Below are 17,932 nucleotides of genomic sequence, written 5' to 3' on the forward strand. Positions count from 1 at the left end.
AAATTCAATTCCCTTTTGACTTCTTTATCCTTTAAAAAGAAAATGTGCTTTTTCTATAGTGATGGTACATTACAATGCCTGGGCACATGTAGCAACACAATCTAGATGCAGAGAAAGGGAAAAGCTAAGACACCTGTTTCTCTAAGTGACCCCGGTCTTGGGCACTCTCATTCCCCAAAGGAATTAGTATTTGTAAGGCAAAGGGATTTCTGCAGCTGAGACCATGGTAACCATGGCTGAGTTCCTTCCAACTGTTTTCAGGCTTATTTTATCCAGTTACCAAATACTTTCCACCACCTTGGTTATTGCCTTAGCAATAAGACACAAAAGCAAAGGCTCTGCTTACAAGCAGTACAACTGCCCCCTTCAGCACTTAAACTTGGCAATTTACAGAACCTGGAGGGCTTTTGGTGCTACAAAAATTAGTCATTGTTTCTCCCTGCTAAATTTTGACAACTATTTGACATAATAGCTTATAGCCTATCACACCATAGCCTTGGCATAGATTTTGTTACCATATTTAGTATGTGACCATACCAAAAACCTTTTGCTAAGACAAATTGAAACCAGAACATCTTTCTTTCTTTTTTTTTTTTTTTGACACTCCTTTGTATACAAAACTTGGTATCTGTCCCTCTTTGCATGTATAAAAAGCATCTTCTAAAAGTTTCATTAAGAGAATATAATCTAAACTAAACAGTTTCTCTTCTGAGAAAGTGAGAGCCTGGTTCACATTTTAACATGAAAAATATTACTACAAACTATAATGTTTTTTGCCAGTTCAAGTCCTTATTCCAGCAAAGGAGGTCAATGGATAAGTGTGCTTTGTAAGCTGGTCCAATCTATTACACGAGCTATAAACCAGTCCTTTTCTCTAAGGAAAAAGTTCTGGTCAGAACTTCACATTTTCTTCAAGAAATTTCAGATGGCGTACCTTCGCACTGTAACTTGCATACTTGTCTGCCATGTGCTCCCGCAACTGCAGCTATTTAAAACACACAAAAAACACACCCACAAACATTTAATGACATTGAGAGTATTTTGGCAGTTCCTGCTTCTAACACAAAAAAAAAATACCAAAGCACTCAACTCAAAGCAGCATGTGAAGTTTGACATCATAGATGGGATGGATGAAACATGGAAGTCTGTTGTCTGAAGGCAAGAGAACACTAAATCCCACCCGACAATTTGAAATATAAATCAGATCTTCAGAGTTTATACTTACCCATGCAATATTTTATTTGTAACCAAGTTCTGAATCAAATGAGCTGGAGGTATTGCTCACTGACCTCTATTAGGAATAGACATTAAAGTGTTTCTCACTTTGGACATAAGGGGCACAAGGCAAGCAATGTGAAGGCAAAAAATTACAGGTCAAAAGAAATTATTATCGGAGAAACACCTCAGAGTAAAATTATTCGCATTCCTTGCATCTTCCACAAACTCAGGGACCACAGTACAATTCTAAAGCTCCTATGTATTCTGAAGAATTTGAGTTTGAACATAGCCTATGTTCAGAATCAAACTTTTTAAGATTGAAAATGGCAATATACTTACGCCCTTGCCTGCCAATGACTACACAAACACTTTTTGGAATCAAGGTTTGCACCACTGTATCAATATCTAAAAAAGGGGGGGAGGAGCAAACACCCCGCTCATTTATCTAGGTTTATAAAGAAATGAAACAATTTCATTATGAAAGACGTTCACCTCTCTTTTCACTTCATCGTCTTCCTCCATGATGCTGTATGCCTTCTCAAGAAGTTTCACTCCCAATCCTTGCACCACATCAGATCTCAGGATTTCAACCATTCTCCTAATCTTGTCAGGAACTGATAACATATCTATTAAAAAATAAAATAAAAACAACCCCCAAACAATCAATGCAGTAATAATTACTTTCAGTATAGTCAATTTTCATACTCTGTGCAGAAGAAAAACATGGGGTGACTCTATTACCACAGAATTCCAGCTGACAATTTGCATGACATAATTGTTTACCCGAACTGGCGAGCTAGAATCATCACACATACATGGTGCATCAGAAGCGCTCAGATGCTATCTCTTAAGGCACAGGACAGTACAAAGTCAATGCAGACACAGTTTGCACAATTAGATCCCCATAACTGTATTTCAGGTGGTTCCTCTATACTATATCACAAACATTATTTGAATGAAAAGTACCATTCTCTAATACTACACCACCACCCAAATATTTTAATAATTCGATCACTTGTACTTACTGCAAATGTAAAAAAAGTTTAATCGCTGTAAAGCCTAATGGCATAATTTCTGCCATCTGCCTCTCTGTCTCAACAGCCTTTGAGCTGAAGCTGCCAACAAGAGAGAGTTATAAGGGGAGGCCTCCATTAGGAACAGAGAACACTAGCTTGCTCTTTTAATCACAGAAATCAACACTCCTTTCATAGGATGGCTGAAAAGAAAAGACCTGATCTCATTAAAATAAGTTCCAGCTTAGAAATGCAGTAGCCCTGTCATCCCAAATGGTAGTAAGTAAATAGCTGGAGGGTCTCACTATACAATACTTAAGAGTAGGAAAAATGGACAGGAAAAAAAAAAAAACAACACTGACATTTGTACCTTCAAAGTTCTGTCATACCTGTTGGTAGACAAACTCTTTCAATGTATTTTACTTCAGCTATGCAGAATCAACTTGTCAGAGTAAAAAACAATGTTCTCCCATTGCTTTGCCTGTCACCAGACTAGGTCCAACTTGAATCCTTATCGTTTAAAACAATAAGCACGAAAAGGTCTGAGACTTCCAAAACCTACCCTCAGCTTTTTCACTTGTTCTTGTTGCATAGTAAGTACAGCCATAGCAAATACTTTTTTTTTCTTGCTTTCTGGAATACATATGCATACTTAAGGTCTAAAGCAGACCTAAATATGAAAAGTGATTCGATTCTTGCACCCGTATCTGCAGGAAAAATAAGCTTGCCAAATTCTGCAATGAGGATGAACTTCTGTACTTGTACAAAACCCCACCCTGTTTAATGCTTTGTGTACAATTTCAACTTTATCCATAATTCACAAAGCTTTACAGCTATCAAATTGTTTGAATGCCTTAAAAATCTTATTTCAAAATACTCAACTCCAACTGTCATTTTGGAAGCTTCTAAGTCACATGGGGAAAAATCATATTGCAGACCAGCTTCCTCTCTTCATTAATAATTACACAGATCGATCACATGTACCTTTTATTGGCAAGTAAACCAAACTAGAGCAGTTTTGTACACAAAATTATTTAGAAAGACGTTTACTTCTGTAAGCATTGTTAAGACTTGAGAAGAACTAAGAGTGGAATTTCTTCTGCTGCCCACCAGCAGGTTTTCTTTGGTTATTAGCCATTCATTTAATACAATAACAGAGCAACAGACCTGAAGGAATCTCTTCAAATTTTAATTCCTCTGATTCATCAGGTGATTTTCCATGCAAAATCAAAGTGTCTCGATATTTTCTATGAAGTTTAAACTCTGGGACTGGAGTTGAGGTTACACAGTATTCAGAGTTCTCCTTAGAGTCCATTTTCAGTGTCCATGTCATTAGCTGCACCAAGTCATTCATTTCATTCATATTGCTTTTTCTAATAGAGGAGAAATAAGATATAACTCAGTCACCATTCACGATGCAACTTCCACCTTGCATTCAGAGGACTTTCAATAATTTTCGTGAGGTTTGCTAAGTATTCCATGTTAAATTACTTCTTGTGGTGCAGTTTTATCAACAGCAACATTATCAGTATTTCATCTACCAAAGGCTCAGAGCCCATTCACCTAGCAACAACCCACAATCCTATCACCTACTGTTCCCTGTGTAGCTGCACCTGCGGTAATGCAACAAATAGTATCTGTTGAAAAGCTGCTTACACCAACAAAATCAGAAATAAATTCAGCCTCATTCACAGTGGAAAGGAAGCATATTGGCACCTTTAAATTCATGCTTTTATTGCATCCTGACAGTGTCCTTTGACGCTGAAAGACTGGTTTGCTGGGAAGCTATAGTTGACAAAAAGCAGAAGTACACAACCACACGTCCCAGAAAGCTCAGCATGAAAAGTTCATAGTCACAAAGGGGCAACAGTTAAATGGAGTTTGTTTTCTTTACGCATCACATACTTCTTCAGTCACGCACTATGTAGAGATAAAGCGTGAAAGCAATTCCTGCCATCTTTTTCCACTCCAAGTCAAGCTCCAATATAGCAGTGAAAACTCTTGCACAGTATTAAACAAGATACCTACTTCTCCTTAGAATCACCATCAGACTTATCTGTAGAGCTTGTAGAAGAGCTTAACTCATCATCAGACAGGCAATGGGTTACTCTCTTTCTCTAAGAGAAGAGGGAATGACAAAAATTCTAATAATCAAAAGTAATTTATCAATATGGCATGACTACTGTTCTTACACAGAACAAAACTATTTCAACAGACTCATCTTGGTAATATTTAAAAGGTGTAACCTTTAGTTTAAAATACAAGCTAATACACAGGACATACTTTATGAAATGCTTATTTAACCAGCATTACATCTCAGTCGTGCAGTTGTTATTAACCACTATAAATGCTTCACCAAGTGCCTCTATGAAAAAACAATTAAATCATGTATGTTTATAACACAGTTGGCTAAGAACTAACAAAGTCATTACCCTTAGCCCATCTATTGGTCTTTAATACACATTCAAAAATAATATTTAAATACTTTTTTATCAGTTCAGTAAGTTCCCAGCATTCCCTAAAATATATGGAGACTTTAATCACTTGTGTCTCTACAGCCTCGTGTTCAGTGCATAGCACAATATGCAAAACCATCACTAGCATCTGCACACACACCTTACGTAATCTCAGTCTGTGAATGCAAGTGAAGTTTTTGCCATTAGATACCAGTTATAAGCATACACGCATAGGGTCAAACATGCAAAACACCTTCCATGCACTGGGCTGAGGAAAACAGAGCCTACACTTCAAAATTTCAGACTAAAATTTCTTCACAGTTACTATTCTGCATTTATTGGTATTAATAATGTTGCCCTGATGTTGCAGAAGATTTTGTCCAATGTATGTTTAAGATCTTAAGAAAAAACTTTCTTATTACACAAGGAAGAGAATGTTAACAGAAACTATTAACTTTTTATCTAGCAACTATTCCTTTTTGCCAGCACATAAACACTTAACATGGCTGCAGATTAAAAAAAAAATAACTAAATGTTCAAACACCACAACCAAAGCAAAATTAGATGTACCAGGCTAAAGGTAATGTGTTTTTAATAGAAATTTAAAGCAAACTGTTAATCTATAATTAAAACATAGTTCAGGATAAAGTTTTTCCCTTCCAAAATCAAATAAACACTTCAATGTAGAGAGCCCATAACAATCAGTAAGCGATCCCTAGTCTTCACCTCTGACAAGCGGAGTGAAAATGCACAGTGAGCCTTGAATCTTAAACTGGTCTAGTCAAACAAAAAGGTGGATTAAACATCTGTACTCTACCCCAGGACTTATAAAGCAATCTATAGAGAATTGTGCACTCTTATTGACTGAGTTTCTTCCATACGTTGTTTTTTAAAATATAATTTGCTTCCCAAATTATGCCTGCATTTAAATATTTCAAAAGCAGATGACCCCAGTTTACCTGAGAAATACTGGGATCTGATGAGGACTGAGCAACTTTAACATGATTTTCCGTATGTGATTGTCCTTCAACTACTGCACTATTTGACGTTCGTCTCGCTGGAATCACTGGAAGGATGACATTTTTACAATATTTACAACTTAGCTGCACGTGTTTTCAATTAGTTTCATGCTCATGCAAGAAAAAGTCTATCACCTTGCAGAAGACAGGCAGGTAGGTATTCTGCTAAGAGAAAACACTGAAGCTCCTATCTGAAAGGTGTATATTCTGCGCTTCGTGTACATTTCAAAGACAAGTTGCCACCACTAAACACAATTGAACATAACTGAGTAAGAAGCAGAAAAATATAGACATGTTAACATAAATTTTTATTTAACACAGAACTAGACCCTTAGTGCATCTTTCTGAAGATGTTAGTGAAGAACAGACAGCAAGTTAAAACTTCTTCACAAAGAAGTTATCAGCCTACTTACACATAGAATGTTAACATGCAAACATAAAAATTACCAGAAGGAAACATCTCCTCCCGAGACTGTTTCAACCTCCTTCGTTCTCTTGCTGACAAGGGCCGCTCCTTCAAAAGATGTTAATTTGATACTAATTAGCAATCATCACAGTGGCTTTTGTTATCTAATCACCTATAAAGCAAAAAAACTTTTTCAACTGACATGGAAGAGAGAGCTATTAAGAGTAAACCTTCTGATCATCTAACAAATGCTTACTCATTTACTGCAAAACAGCCTTTGTCAATGAGACTAACACACACTCTAGAAAAGAAGCTTCTGACCTCCCTGGTCCAGCAAGGCAACTTCTCATCCCACACTGACCAGGTGCTTGAAAGGACTTCCATTAGGTAGGAAGCTACTAGACATTTCTTTACTCACCGTGCGTACACTCAGAGAACAAACTGCTCAGAAGGAACAAGAAACAAAAATAAGCTGACACAGTATTCGGCACTAACCTTTGAAATGGCAACTTGACTGCTTTTGGTGCTATTTACAGCTTCAGAGACTTCAGCAGCACGGTGCTCTGCACAACTCCGTGTCGTCTTTGTGTTTATATCAGAAGGAAAAGGTAAAGGCCGAGGAGCAGCTGCTCTGAACTTGAAAGAGAAGGGAGCAAGAATTTATACCTTTTTTTTTATTAAAACTTAAAGTACTCTGCAATCTAGAAGACATTATTCCATGGTAAGGCTGGATGCCAGAGGTTCTGGATCCTACTGTAACCTCCTCACATCTCCCCACTTCATTCCGTCTCCACACCTCTGCTTGCATCCATCTCCCTTCCTTCCATCTCTACATCTTGTCCCCCTCCTCCCACACTATTTTTCAGCCAATGCTTTTGCAACGACTGACCCCACCCTCAAATAGCAAAATCCAAGGGAAAAATAAGATCTCATACTGAAAACCAATCACCCTCTTCTCTATCCTCAAACAGACGTTGCCTTTTGCCAAAGAAATCTCCGCCCCAGTGTGGAAGCACTGACAGGAGCCCTATCTTATGCGCATGCCCAGAGTTCACACTCATACGCTCAGGGCAGCCATTACACTTGTCTGTTCTAAAATACTAGGAATCTACTACCTGCTACAAGTGGCCTTATCCACAACAGTCAGAAAAAGGACTGCTATATACTTTGTAGTCACAAACAGTGAGAAGTCCTGATGGAAGCTGGTAGGAGAGACTGCAGCACAGCAAAGGCAAAGCCCGCAGTTCTCTGCCTTTCCTTGCGCCCAGCTGGTACACCCACCTCACATCTGTGAGGGTTACTGAGATTTTCAAAGATTTACACAGACTGCTTCTAGAGGACATCTCGAGTATTCTGCATTGTGTTACCAATGCAATTATACAGATACACATGAAATAAGAATAGCATAAAAAAACACCACCCTCTAAAAACGGGACTTATTTTTTCAAGAAGAATAAAAAAAATGCAGGAGTCAAAGAAAAGAGGAGGATTATTTTTTTAGTATCTGTACCTTCTCCGAACAGACTTCAGCTATTTCTCTTTTCTTCTGCCGTCGCTGCCGTGAGAGAGAGGGTTCACTGGCAGAACTATGAGGCTGCAAGTGGGAGGTAATTTTTTCCTGTGCATCTCCCGAAGCTCCATGACAGACATCATCCTAACAAGTAAAAGTATTTTAAAAAAATGTACACGTGCCACATCCAGATTTACATATAGACACTTTTTAAAAAAAATCAACACAGGCCACTTTACTATTTGGACTGCATTCACCTTAATATATCACAGTCACAGCCACAAACTCTTACTTGATAGATGGTTAGAAAAAATATCTGCTGTACCAGAGTTTTTAAGCTACTAAACCTTCAAAGAAGCACACTTACTTGAACTACAACAGGAACAAACGGTGCTAGCAGCTTTTCAGTAGAATCCAAGCTCTACAATATATAATGATTTCTCATTAGAGAAGTGCATATGAAAAATCTCGTTGTAGACCAAAATGCAATGAAAAATCTCATTGTAGACCAAAATGCAATGAAAAGACAATCATCACCTATTAGCTCCCACATCCAAATCAGGACCAACTCAATATTAGCCAGGCCTATTTAGAACACAGAACAAAGAAGTTACAAAACTTCTTACTATCTCTCGTCTCAGCTGGAAAATTGCTGTTCCCTGTAAAAACAGAATTTCCACTATCTACGTGCAAGCTTCAAACTACTTCACCGTGTTGCCTTTGCAAATCTGAAGGCAAGGCTTCTAACTACGTAAGCATCTCAATAATTGCATCAGTAGCATCCTACTTTCACAGAAAACACGTGGAGCAGCTCGCAAAATTTTAAGAGCTGGGCATTCGTTAAATCTATTTCAAAGTCTATTTCAACTAAGCATAAATGCATTACCATGTCAGTTTGCTTTTGGTCTTCTGATACAGGCTGCAGGAGTTTCAAAGTGTCAGTATCTTCTTCTACAGCATCAACAGAAAACTGCTTAGACTCAACATTTTCAGCTTTAAAAGCTGGCTTTGCTCTTTGCTGTAGTCCATCTTCCTTAATTGGTGGGCTACTGGATGTTATTTTAGAATTCTCCGGAACATTTAAATATTTTGCTTTATTATTCTCTGGAATATGCTCACTGCCACACTTCTCACTTCTGTACTTCATCTTTTCAGATGGTAAGATATCAATATTCACTTCACTAACTGTAGCTAAGGAGTCTCCCAGGCTGTTCAAATCATTATTGCTTGGTTTTCTTTCCAACTCAACAGCTGGTTTCTCTGAGGGACAAAATTTGGTGGCTTTACATTTGATAATGCAGTCTTCTTCATTCTAGAATTAAAAGGAAGACAAAAAAAAAAAAAAATCACCTTTTGGGCATTATGCACATGTGGAAGAATACTCCAAGCATCAAAGGAAAATGTCACGGTTTTAGCTGGGATTAGTTAACTTTCTTGCTAGCAGCTGGTGTAGTGCTATGTTTTGGATTTGGGATGAGAAACACTGTTGACAGTACAATGGTGGGTTTGGTCGTTGTTAAGCAATCAAGGCCTTTTCTGCTCCTTGTGCTGCCCTGCCAGCGAGCAGACTGGAAAGGCACCAGAACTTGGGAGGGGACACAGCTGAGACAGCTGACCCCAACTGACCAAAGGAATATTCCGTACCATGTGGCATCATGCTCAGCATATAAAATTGGGGAAGGAGGAAGAATTGGGGGGACGTTTGGAGTTACGGCGTTTGTCTTCTCAAGTAACTGTTACACATGACGTAGCTCCGCTTTCCTGGAGATGGCTGGACACCTGCCTGCCAATGGGAAGCAGTGAGTGAATTCCTTGTTTTGCTTTGCTTGCATGCGTGGCTTTTGCTCTACCTATTAAACTGTCTTCATTCTCAACCCATGAGCTTTTTCTCATTTAATCTTCTGATTCTCTCTCCCATCACAACTAGGCCGAGTGAGCAGATAGCTGCATGGTTCTAGCTGCCAGCTGGGGTTAAACCACGACAGAAAAATCATTAACAAACCAGAGTACATAAACTGCAATCAAATTATGATCAATTACAGATTAAGAGCCTCATAAAAAACTGAAATCCTCATTTTAAAAGAGATACCTGGCAAATGGCACCTTTCAGGCATTGGTTTATACACATGCAGTACACTTACTTTTCATCAGGACCATAAAAGAAAAGTTGTACTCCCTTGGCTCTTCCATAAGGAAGCCAACAAGTACCAACAGTTTTTAAGATGTACTATACCATATACATTCAGTATTTCAGCACTGAAAGCTGAAACCCACAATAGCAGACTCATTACAGAAAATAAAAAACATGCACAAAATTAACCATTACAAAAGATTTGTTCTAACCACTGGAAAGAATTTCAACAACAAACAAATTTTGGTTGTACCTATAATTAGTTTTTTCCAGTCAAACCCATATATTTAAAAATTATTACCACTTGTCATCAAATATTTGAAAAAATACTTGACCTCCAATACTCCATGAGTAATTCACAGTGACCACAAATGAAAAAATGGACGTTGTTTAGTTAACATCTTATAGTTAAGACATTGCAATTAGTTTCACTGTTCCATGGATGTTTATTTACTTCATCTCTTGCCTAAACACAATTCCTTTCTTAATATGAATTTTACACATTGCTAGGAATCAGATCTATGTTCTCATGAATGCTCAAGGCACTTCTTACAAAACTGAGTTTTTTTCTCTGGAAAAAGCAAGCGGTTTATGTTTTGTTTTAAAAAGAAAATATATATATATCTCACAACTCTGTATTTCCTGGCTTGCTCAGAGGAGTGGTTTTGGTGTGTAACATGAGATTCAGTCTTTACCGAGACCACAGAACAAGGATCTTTAGGTTTAGAATTCACTGTTTTCTTATGACTTCTGGCTGCTTTCCTGTAAAGAAAATAAAAGTTGTTCATTCAATCACCATCAACAAGACCTTAAGCTATTTCTTTAGATTATATTAATTAAAAAAATGCACTCCACGAAACATCTTACATACAGACAGTATAAGATAATGGGCTTTTTCAACAGACTGTGCACAACATACTCATTTTCATCTCTATAAAATGAGCTTAAAAACACCATTCAGACTCTGCCAGCAATCTACACTTAGTCTGCCCAGCACCAAGATCAGTCCTATCTGGAAACAGTAACATAATTAATGAAACCTAACAAAGAACAATAATTATAGATCAGTCCTATCTGGAAACAGTAACATAATTAATGAAACCTAACAAAGAACAATAATTATATCAGTGAATATCAAAAGGAACCTGGTATAACTCTCAGCTGATAAATGGCTGTAAAGAACCATACGGAAAGATGTGTATTTCTTATCACTTCCTTGAAAATACTGGTGCTTTGTTTTAACTCTCTGAATAAACCATGCAATCCTAACCATCGCTCAGTTTTATTTTACATTTGCAGAAAAAACTAGTTTCCATTCTAATTCCCACCTATTTCTCAAAGAATCTAAAGAAACTTATATGTCAATATGCTTTGTAACTGCACATAACAGAACTAATTTTATCCTGCTATAAAAAATAGGAGAACTTGCAAAACAAAGACCACAGTAACATGAATATTTTGCACAGAATCACTCAATTGAAAATATCTTACGCCTTTGTGGCTTCCAAAAACAAAGAAATTTGGTGCTTGATATATGGCTGCCGTAGTATGCTTTTCACACTAGGTCTTTCCTCAGGTTTTTTACTGAGCATAGTTCGTATTATTTCTACCAGTTGTGGGCTGTAATCCTTTGGCATGGGTGGCAACTGTAAAAGGAAAGACAAGTCTGACATTATTTAACATATTTGTCAGTAGGGACTACCACTAGACTATTTTTGTATGACAGTTACATTCAGCTAAATACTTTGCATTGTTCATATGCTGAAAGTTACCCAAGTGCTTAACATCAAACAGAATACAGAAATTCTAAGTGCTTTGTCTAAGAACTTTTCATTTTTTTAATTAATATAAGCAGTTAAAGTTCTGTAAATAGGCTTAAAAATTTATATAAAATAAAACCATGTTAGCTTCATTACAAGCCAAAGCAAGACAGATACTTAAATAAGCTACTCTTACCTAAATAAGCTAGTCTTACCTAATTAGAAAATGGCATCATATGGATAGTAATTTAATTCTTTGCACAATGTTTAAACCAGAAGCAAATTAAGAAAGTAAGTCCTCTCAGAACTTTGGAAATTAATCAATATACTATTTACACAAAGGGTAACAAGAAACTCTAGCAATATCTACAAATTAGTGACTCCCTAGGTCAGATATTACATCACATACCACCATGAAATACCACTCTCGCAACATCTATGATGACACATGTAACATGCAAAATATTTTTAACTCCATGCGATATTTCTGTTTGGAAAGATAATCTCAAGTTCTAGTCAGAAAATCCAAGCATAGACAAAAAAAAAAAATTTAGAAGTTTTTACCTTTCCTTCAATAATTCGATAAACCAAAGAGTTCATGTCTTTAGCATTAAAAGCATGTTTCAGTGTAGCCATTTCATAGACGCAGCAGCCTAATGCCCAAACATCAGACTGAAAAAAGGGAAAAAAAAAAAGTTTTGGGAACTTTTTATTAATTGTAGAAGTTTTATCTCGAGACTTAGTCACCTGCTTTCAAAAGATGCCTTTGATGACAGTAAACTCATTAAGACCGAACTCCATTGCCAACTTTTGGCTTCAGTCTCACTCTTTTATTTTTAATTTTGATCAACTTAACTATTTTCTTCCAAATACCATCAGATTTTCCTGAAAAGAAGTGTAGAAAGTTGTTGTTCGTGAGGTTTTTTGTTTGTTTTCTTTTTAAGTACACCATTGGTTCTAACTGGCAAATGAAAATCTTTTGATTTTCCATTGGAAGAACAGTTTCCCCTCAACTCTTGCTCATTGTAGATACTCATATTTACGGTGCATGTAGTTTGCAGCAAGAGCTGAACAGGTATACAAGAGCACGTTTGCTTTATTTGGTTATATTTTAAACTCACAGCAACACTGCTTATTTCTCTACTTAAAATATCCTTTTCTTTTTAATGCCGCTGTTATGTCTAATGCAGACTTTTGAGTATAAAGCTTCCTGTCTGTTAGATAATAAATTTAGAAAATGCAGCTATCTAACATAGACTGATATTTTCATTTACGTTGGCATGCTGTGATAGGCATACGCAGCCCACTGAACACCCTGGCTATGATAACTTATCACACGCTATGAATTCCCACCTACTGCAGCAAACACAGTTCCAGAAACAAGGGTCCCTGCAAATCTCTCCCCTATTTTTTTGTTTGGTCTTTGGGGACATTAAAAAGAGTTAGAAGCAATAAGAAATTAAAAACAATAAGTAAGATTTTAAAGCTCTCAGACAAACAAAATAAGTTGTTTAACGAAACAGAAATGACATTTGCATTAACATACTCTACCTTGTAGCTGTAGGGTTTGTTAGAAAAGACTTCAGGGCTCATGTAGTACGGCGTGCCTATGAGAGTGCTGGCCATGTCATATTGGTTTTCCAACACTCTGGCTATTCCCAGGTCACCCACTTTGATTATGTTTGCTCGTGTTAGAAAAACATTTTGAGTTTTAAGGTCTCTGTGCAGAATGTGCTTTTCATGTAGGTACTGGAGGGAAAAAACATATAAATCGAGTTAAGTAACTCCTAATTGGTTCTTCTACACTGAAAAGTAAAATCCCATTACACAAGTCAGAGAGGGAATATACAAACGTAGAAAAGACACATACATCACCATCAAAGTCAGGAGTGCCCCTGCTAAAGACAGTACTAGTGAATTAACATGAAGAATGACTGATACAGACACACTGCTTCAGCTGACTGATACAGGCACTGCTTTAGTGAAATCTCCCTGTGGGGCTCTACAAGCCAGTAGAAAAGAGGAAATAGAAATCTAAGGTTAAGACTCAGACTTTAACTCACTTCCTGCTGCCTACATTTCTTGACAATCTTTTTTTAGTCTTAAGTATAGAATTTCTTATTCAGTGGAAAATACAATGTGAGCTTTGTGTAAACAGGGAAGAAATTAGTCTTATAGTAAACAAGAACGGGCAGTACTGTAGACTTGGTTATGTCTGATCACAACAGGCAACTTTAAGATAGAATTTTCTGTCTAATTTCTTAGTGGTAACATTTATATCTGGTCTTTAATACCATAACAATTGTCTTAAAAGTTTGATAAGCCCCAATTACTAAATTTCCACAGTGAGATAAGATTTAATAGAAATTATGAATTAATAGTCTAAATTTACCATTACAAACACCAGCAAAACCACAGAACACAATATGCTTCTGAAATAATCTGCTTTAAAAAAAAATAAATATATATATTTTGTAAATTTAATCTACACTTTGAAATCAGAGAAGTATTTCAGACTAGAATTCCAAACACCTGGAGGTTACCACTGCCTACTGTTGATACAGAGGTACAGACACAAAATATGACAGCAATTTCTTACCTAAAATAGTTCATTTGACTGCAGTGACCTGTGAACACTTTTAATGTACTAATAACCATTGTATTTAGATGCTAACCAACATTCCAAGTCTGCAGCCCAACTGTGGAATTTTTAAATGCAGAAAGAGCCAAATCAAACCTATATCTGAAGGTGAAAAAGTTTATTTTACCTGCAGTGCCATGGCAATCTGGACAAACCACTCCACCACCTGATTCTCAGGCAAAAGTTTGCCCTTCTGCTCTTTAAGTTTGTGATACAGATCTCCTCCCTCGCAGAAGCCCATAACAATATATAACAGGCCGTCTTCCCCCTGCCAGGACTCTCTGTAGGTGACTATGTTCGGATGTTTCAACTGGGATAACAACTGTGCCTCTTGTTCTGCTGCTTTCTTCTCTCGGTTGGATGCATTTTTAAGGTTTAACTTTTTGATGACATACTGTAAAAGAAATTGCAAGGTGTATCATGAGAGATGAAAGTAACTATGCAGAAGCCCTAGCGAACTCCCCAAATCTAAAGCAAATACAGTATTTGAAATCTGTACACATTATTCTGTATGGAGACTGCAGTTTGTCTAGCAGTTACACATCATTTCTACCATTATGCCATAAAAATGGGACAGATGCAGCTATTCTATTCATCCACCTGAATAAAACTTCACACAGGAATTTTGTGGTGTTTTGTTTTCTTTTGACTCATGTTCACATTTATCTTTTTTTCCCCATTCTCTTTTTAAATCATTCATCTCTTAAGTCTGAAATACCTGTTTGTGCATCACAGTTATTCTCAAAACAGGCCATTTCAATAGTAACTTTAAAAATATCGTAACATTAAGGAAAGTATGCAGTCATATGCAAAAAATTACAATGGATCTCTAGCATAAAAGTCATCTAGCAAGACTTATTCTTCTCTCTCCTAGAAGACCAAACCCAACTTCTTTCATTTTATTTTAAAGAAAAGTGGACTTTTCCTTTCACTTCTTCAGCAATGAAACATACATTCTTTATAAAAAAATAAAAAAAAAAGAGAGAGAGAAATTAAAGAAAAAACATCTCACAACGTCAGCAAACTTAGATCATACAGTTGAAGACCAAAAAAGTTGTTAAAATCTCAGTTTCAAGGGTCAGATTACAAATTCCCCCCTGTCACATTCACAGGAAATACCTAATACAGCTGAATTTCTGAACATACAAAATAATGCTGCCGAGCCTTTTACATCTGTTCATTCTTTTCTTTAAAAACCTTGTACCTGGCAGAAAAGCCCCAAGGCAGAACTGACTTGGGATTAATTGCTGTGTACAAAAAGTCTACAAAACAGTGAAGCCTGGGAGAGTAGGGAAAAAAAAAAGCTTCTATCAGGAAAAGAAACGTAGCAAGTAGAGATGCAGTTGGAGGACTGGTAGTTAGGGGCACATTGAAAAAATGGTATCTCAAAAACCTGAAAGCAGACACTGTTTTAAGGCAAATTAAAAAAAAAAAAAAGTAAATTATCTGTTGTGTTTATGAGTTTCTGCATATGCAGACTTAAACTTATTCAAGGAGAAACAAACTTTTACAGGATAGTAGACATTCATACGGAAAGAGTCAAAAGGTCTTACGCTCATTCCTAAATTTCTTTTATTCTGTATTAAGATGGGTTTAGAATTTTTTACAACTACATATGAAAGCTGTTATTTACTTCCCTAATACGTACTATATCAAATGTATTTCTAAGAAATTTCAGGTTTTAGCAAAAAAGTAACCCAAGCTGAAGATGCAACAATAAAATCCATAGCACATGTTCATCATACACAGCACCAACACTTAGGTCTGACCTGGTCCCCTTCCTATGTAAATTTTGTGGTAAACACTTTTAGGGCATCAGCTTTCCATGGAACAATCATGCCATGGTGTATACCTGACCCCGCTCTCACCTGAAAGCTTTAAAATCAAAACAGCTAAAAAAAATTTTTTACTTACTCAATTTCAGCGTCCTTGTCAACTGCTTAGGATCTGTCTACTTCCCAGGCTGGCCCTATTAATTTAATCCAGCACATTTAATTACTGCTGAGGAAGACTGCCCCCTGTATACCAAGGGAACCAATTATGCAGAAATCAAGAGTACCTCGCGATTTTGTTTCAGAATTCTGCTGGATGTTAGACAAGCTCCTCAATTCTTACAACCTGTGATGAATCACACCTCCCACGAGTACTATAACAAAACTAATTATGTACAGCATCATCCAAGTGTAAAATAAAATAGAAATGCTGTAACTACTATCTGCTATGTGAAAGCCAACTACAACTTACCTTTGCGCATAGAAACCAAAAGCTTTTAGCTTTTTATCACCATCTGTCTTTAGACGCTATACTACCAAAATGCAAAAAGCATGCATATAACATAACCAATGCTAGCTTTAAAGTTAGATTTGGTTTAATGAGTATGTTATCCTGGCAAAATTCCCATGAAGTCTATTGCAATGCTCTTCCGCCTTATTTGATAGCAAATCATGTACAAATTGGATTATTTTTTTTTTTTAAAAACATTTGGATCCACTTGACCTTCTCCAGAAGAAAAAAGCATTTAGTTAACAGCAAATACGCTTAAATAAAATATAATTTCTTTCACAGAACACGTATCACTATGCCAAAGCCAAAACAAAAAACGCCAATCAACCTGCTACAGAAGAAAGTTTATAAAAGTTGACAAAAGATAAGACACAGCAAAACGATTTAAGATAAAATAACAATGATAAGGAAGCAAGATTCTTGCCAATGTTAATGATCAGCAGCACCACAAAGAGGTGAAATCCAAGGACCTATAGAGGGTTGAAAGTCACCTCAATGCACTGTTTACTTCTAGGACAGCGAGGTTAGCAACTCTTTGCGGACATTGGACTATGCACCGTGGTGACTGGCCTGGAGGGAACAAGTGCTGCCATCGCCGCTACCCAATCCACAGGCTGTAGGGATTCACCTTTGGATTCCAGCCTCTTCCCTGCCTTCATCCAGAAAGGACATACCTTCTAATCACCACTGGGCACAAACACTTCTCCCATCGTCTCTAGTCAAATCCTGGGCGTAAGGCTCACAGCCAAGGTGTCTGCAGTGCTCCTCTGTAGATGCTTTCTATCCCCATTTCTTTATTATCCTCTTGCATTTTCTATCAAACACATCTTCTTTGGCCAGGCAAGACAGACTATTTCAAATTTCCAACAAAAAAGGCAAAGAAAAAAAACCAACGCTTCCACTTCAAGTCTGACATAACCAAAACTTTGCCAGCTTCTGCCGCAGTCGATAGAGCGAACGCAAAGGCCATCTGCCTCCAGCAGCGCTGATGCCAGCGACAGTCAACACCAGGAGCTGGTTTTTCCATCCTTGCTACCATGTTTATCTCCACTACGCGTGCATGTTGTAGAGAGACTACACCAGCAGTGCCAAGCCAAGGGCAACCTTTTCTGCTGCCCACCAAAGAGAGTGGGCTGTATTCTCCTGTCATCCAAAGGACTACCAAACCTAGGCTTTCCTGCCCAAAATCAGGCATTATACATTAAAAAAAAAAACAAAAAACAAAAACAAAACAAGAAAAACCCCCCAAAACCCCAAGTTTTATTTAAATAATAATAAAAAAAAAAAGTGAGGATTTTGGGGAGTTGGCTTTGTTTGGGGTGGTTGGTTTTTTTTTTGAGATTAAAAGGGGAAAATAAAGAGAGTCTTCTCAACATTTTTAATAAAGGTCTTCGTAGACAAGGGAGGATCACAGGGACACCTCGACGGGCGGGCCCCGCCCCGCTCGTGTGGCTGCAGTCGCACCTCAGCGCCAGGTCCCGGTCACAGCCGCACC

The 17,932-nt window shown here is 37.2% G+C and overlaps 1 protein-coding gene across 1 annotated transcript; it reads right to left on the minus strand.

Annotated features, from left to right (window-relative positions):
* Positions 1–664: 664 nt before the first annotated feature.
* NEK4 (NIMA-related kinase 4) lies at positions 665–15,713 on the minus strand. Its single transcript, XM_009891287.1, has 16 exons — positions 15,666–15,713; positions 14,282–14,548; positions 13,065–13,262; positions 12,078–12,185; positions 11,245–11,399; positions 10,383–10,515; positions 8,509–8,934; positions 7,990–8,043; positions 7,623–7,766; positions 6,608–6,748; positions 6,154–6,220; positions 5,647–5,753; positions 4,260–4,348; positions 3,399–3,604; positions 1,711–1,844; positions 665–985 (listed from the first exon to the last, which is right to left on the minus strand). The coding sequence occupies exons 1-16, from the start codon at positions 15,711–15,713 to the stop codon at positions 893–895; spliced, it is 2,370 nt and encodes a 789-aa protein (XP_009889589.1). The 3' UTR covers positions 665–892.
* Positions 15,714–17,932: the final 2,219 nt, after the last annotated feature.

The sequence above is a fragment of the Charadrius vociferus genome, unplaced genomic scaffold (genome assembly GCF_000708025.1).
Source record: "Charadrius vociferus isolate BGI_N301 unplaced genomic scaffold, ASM70802v2 scaffold758, whole genome shotgun sequence".
Taxonomy (NCBI): Eukaryota; Metazoa; Chordata; class Aves; order Charadriiformes; family Charadriidae; genus Charadrius; species Charadrius vociferus.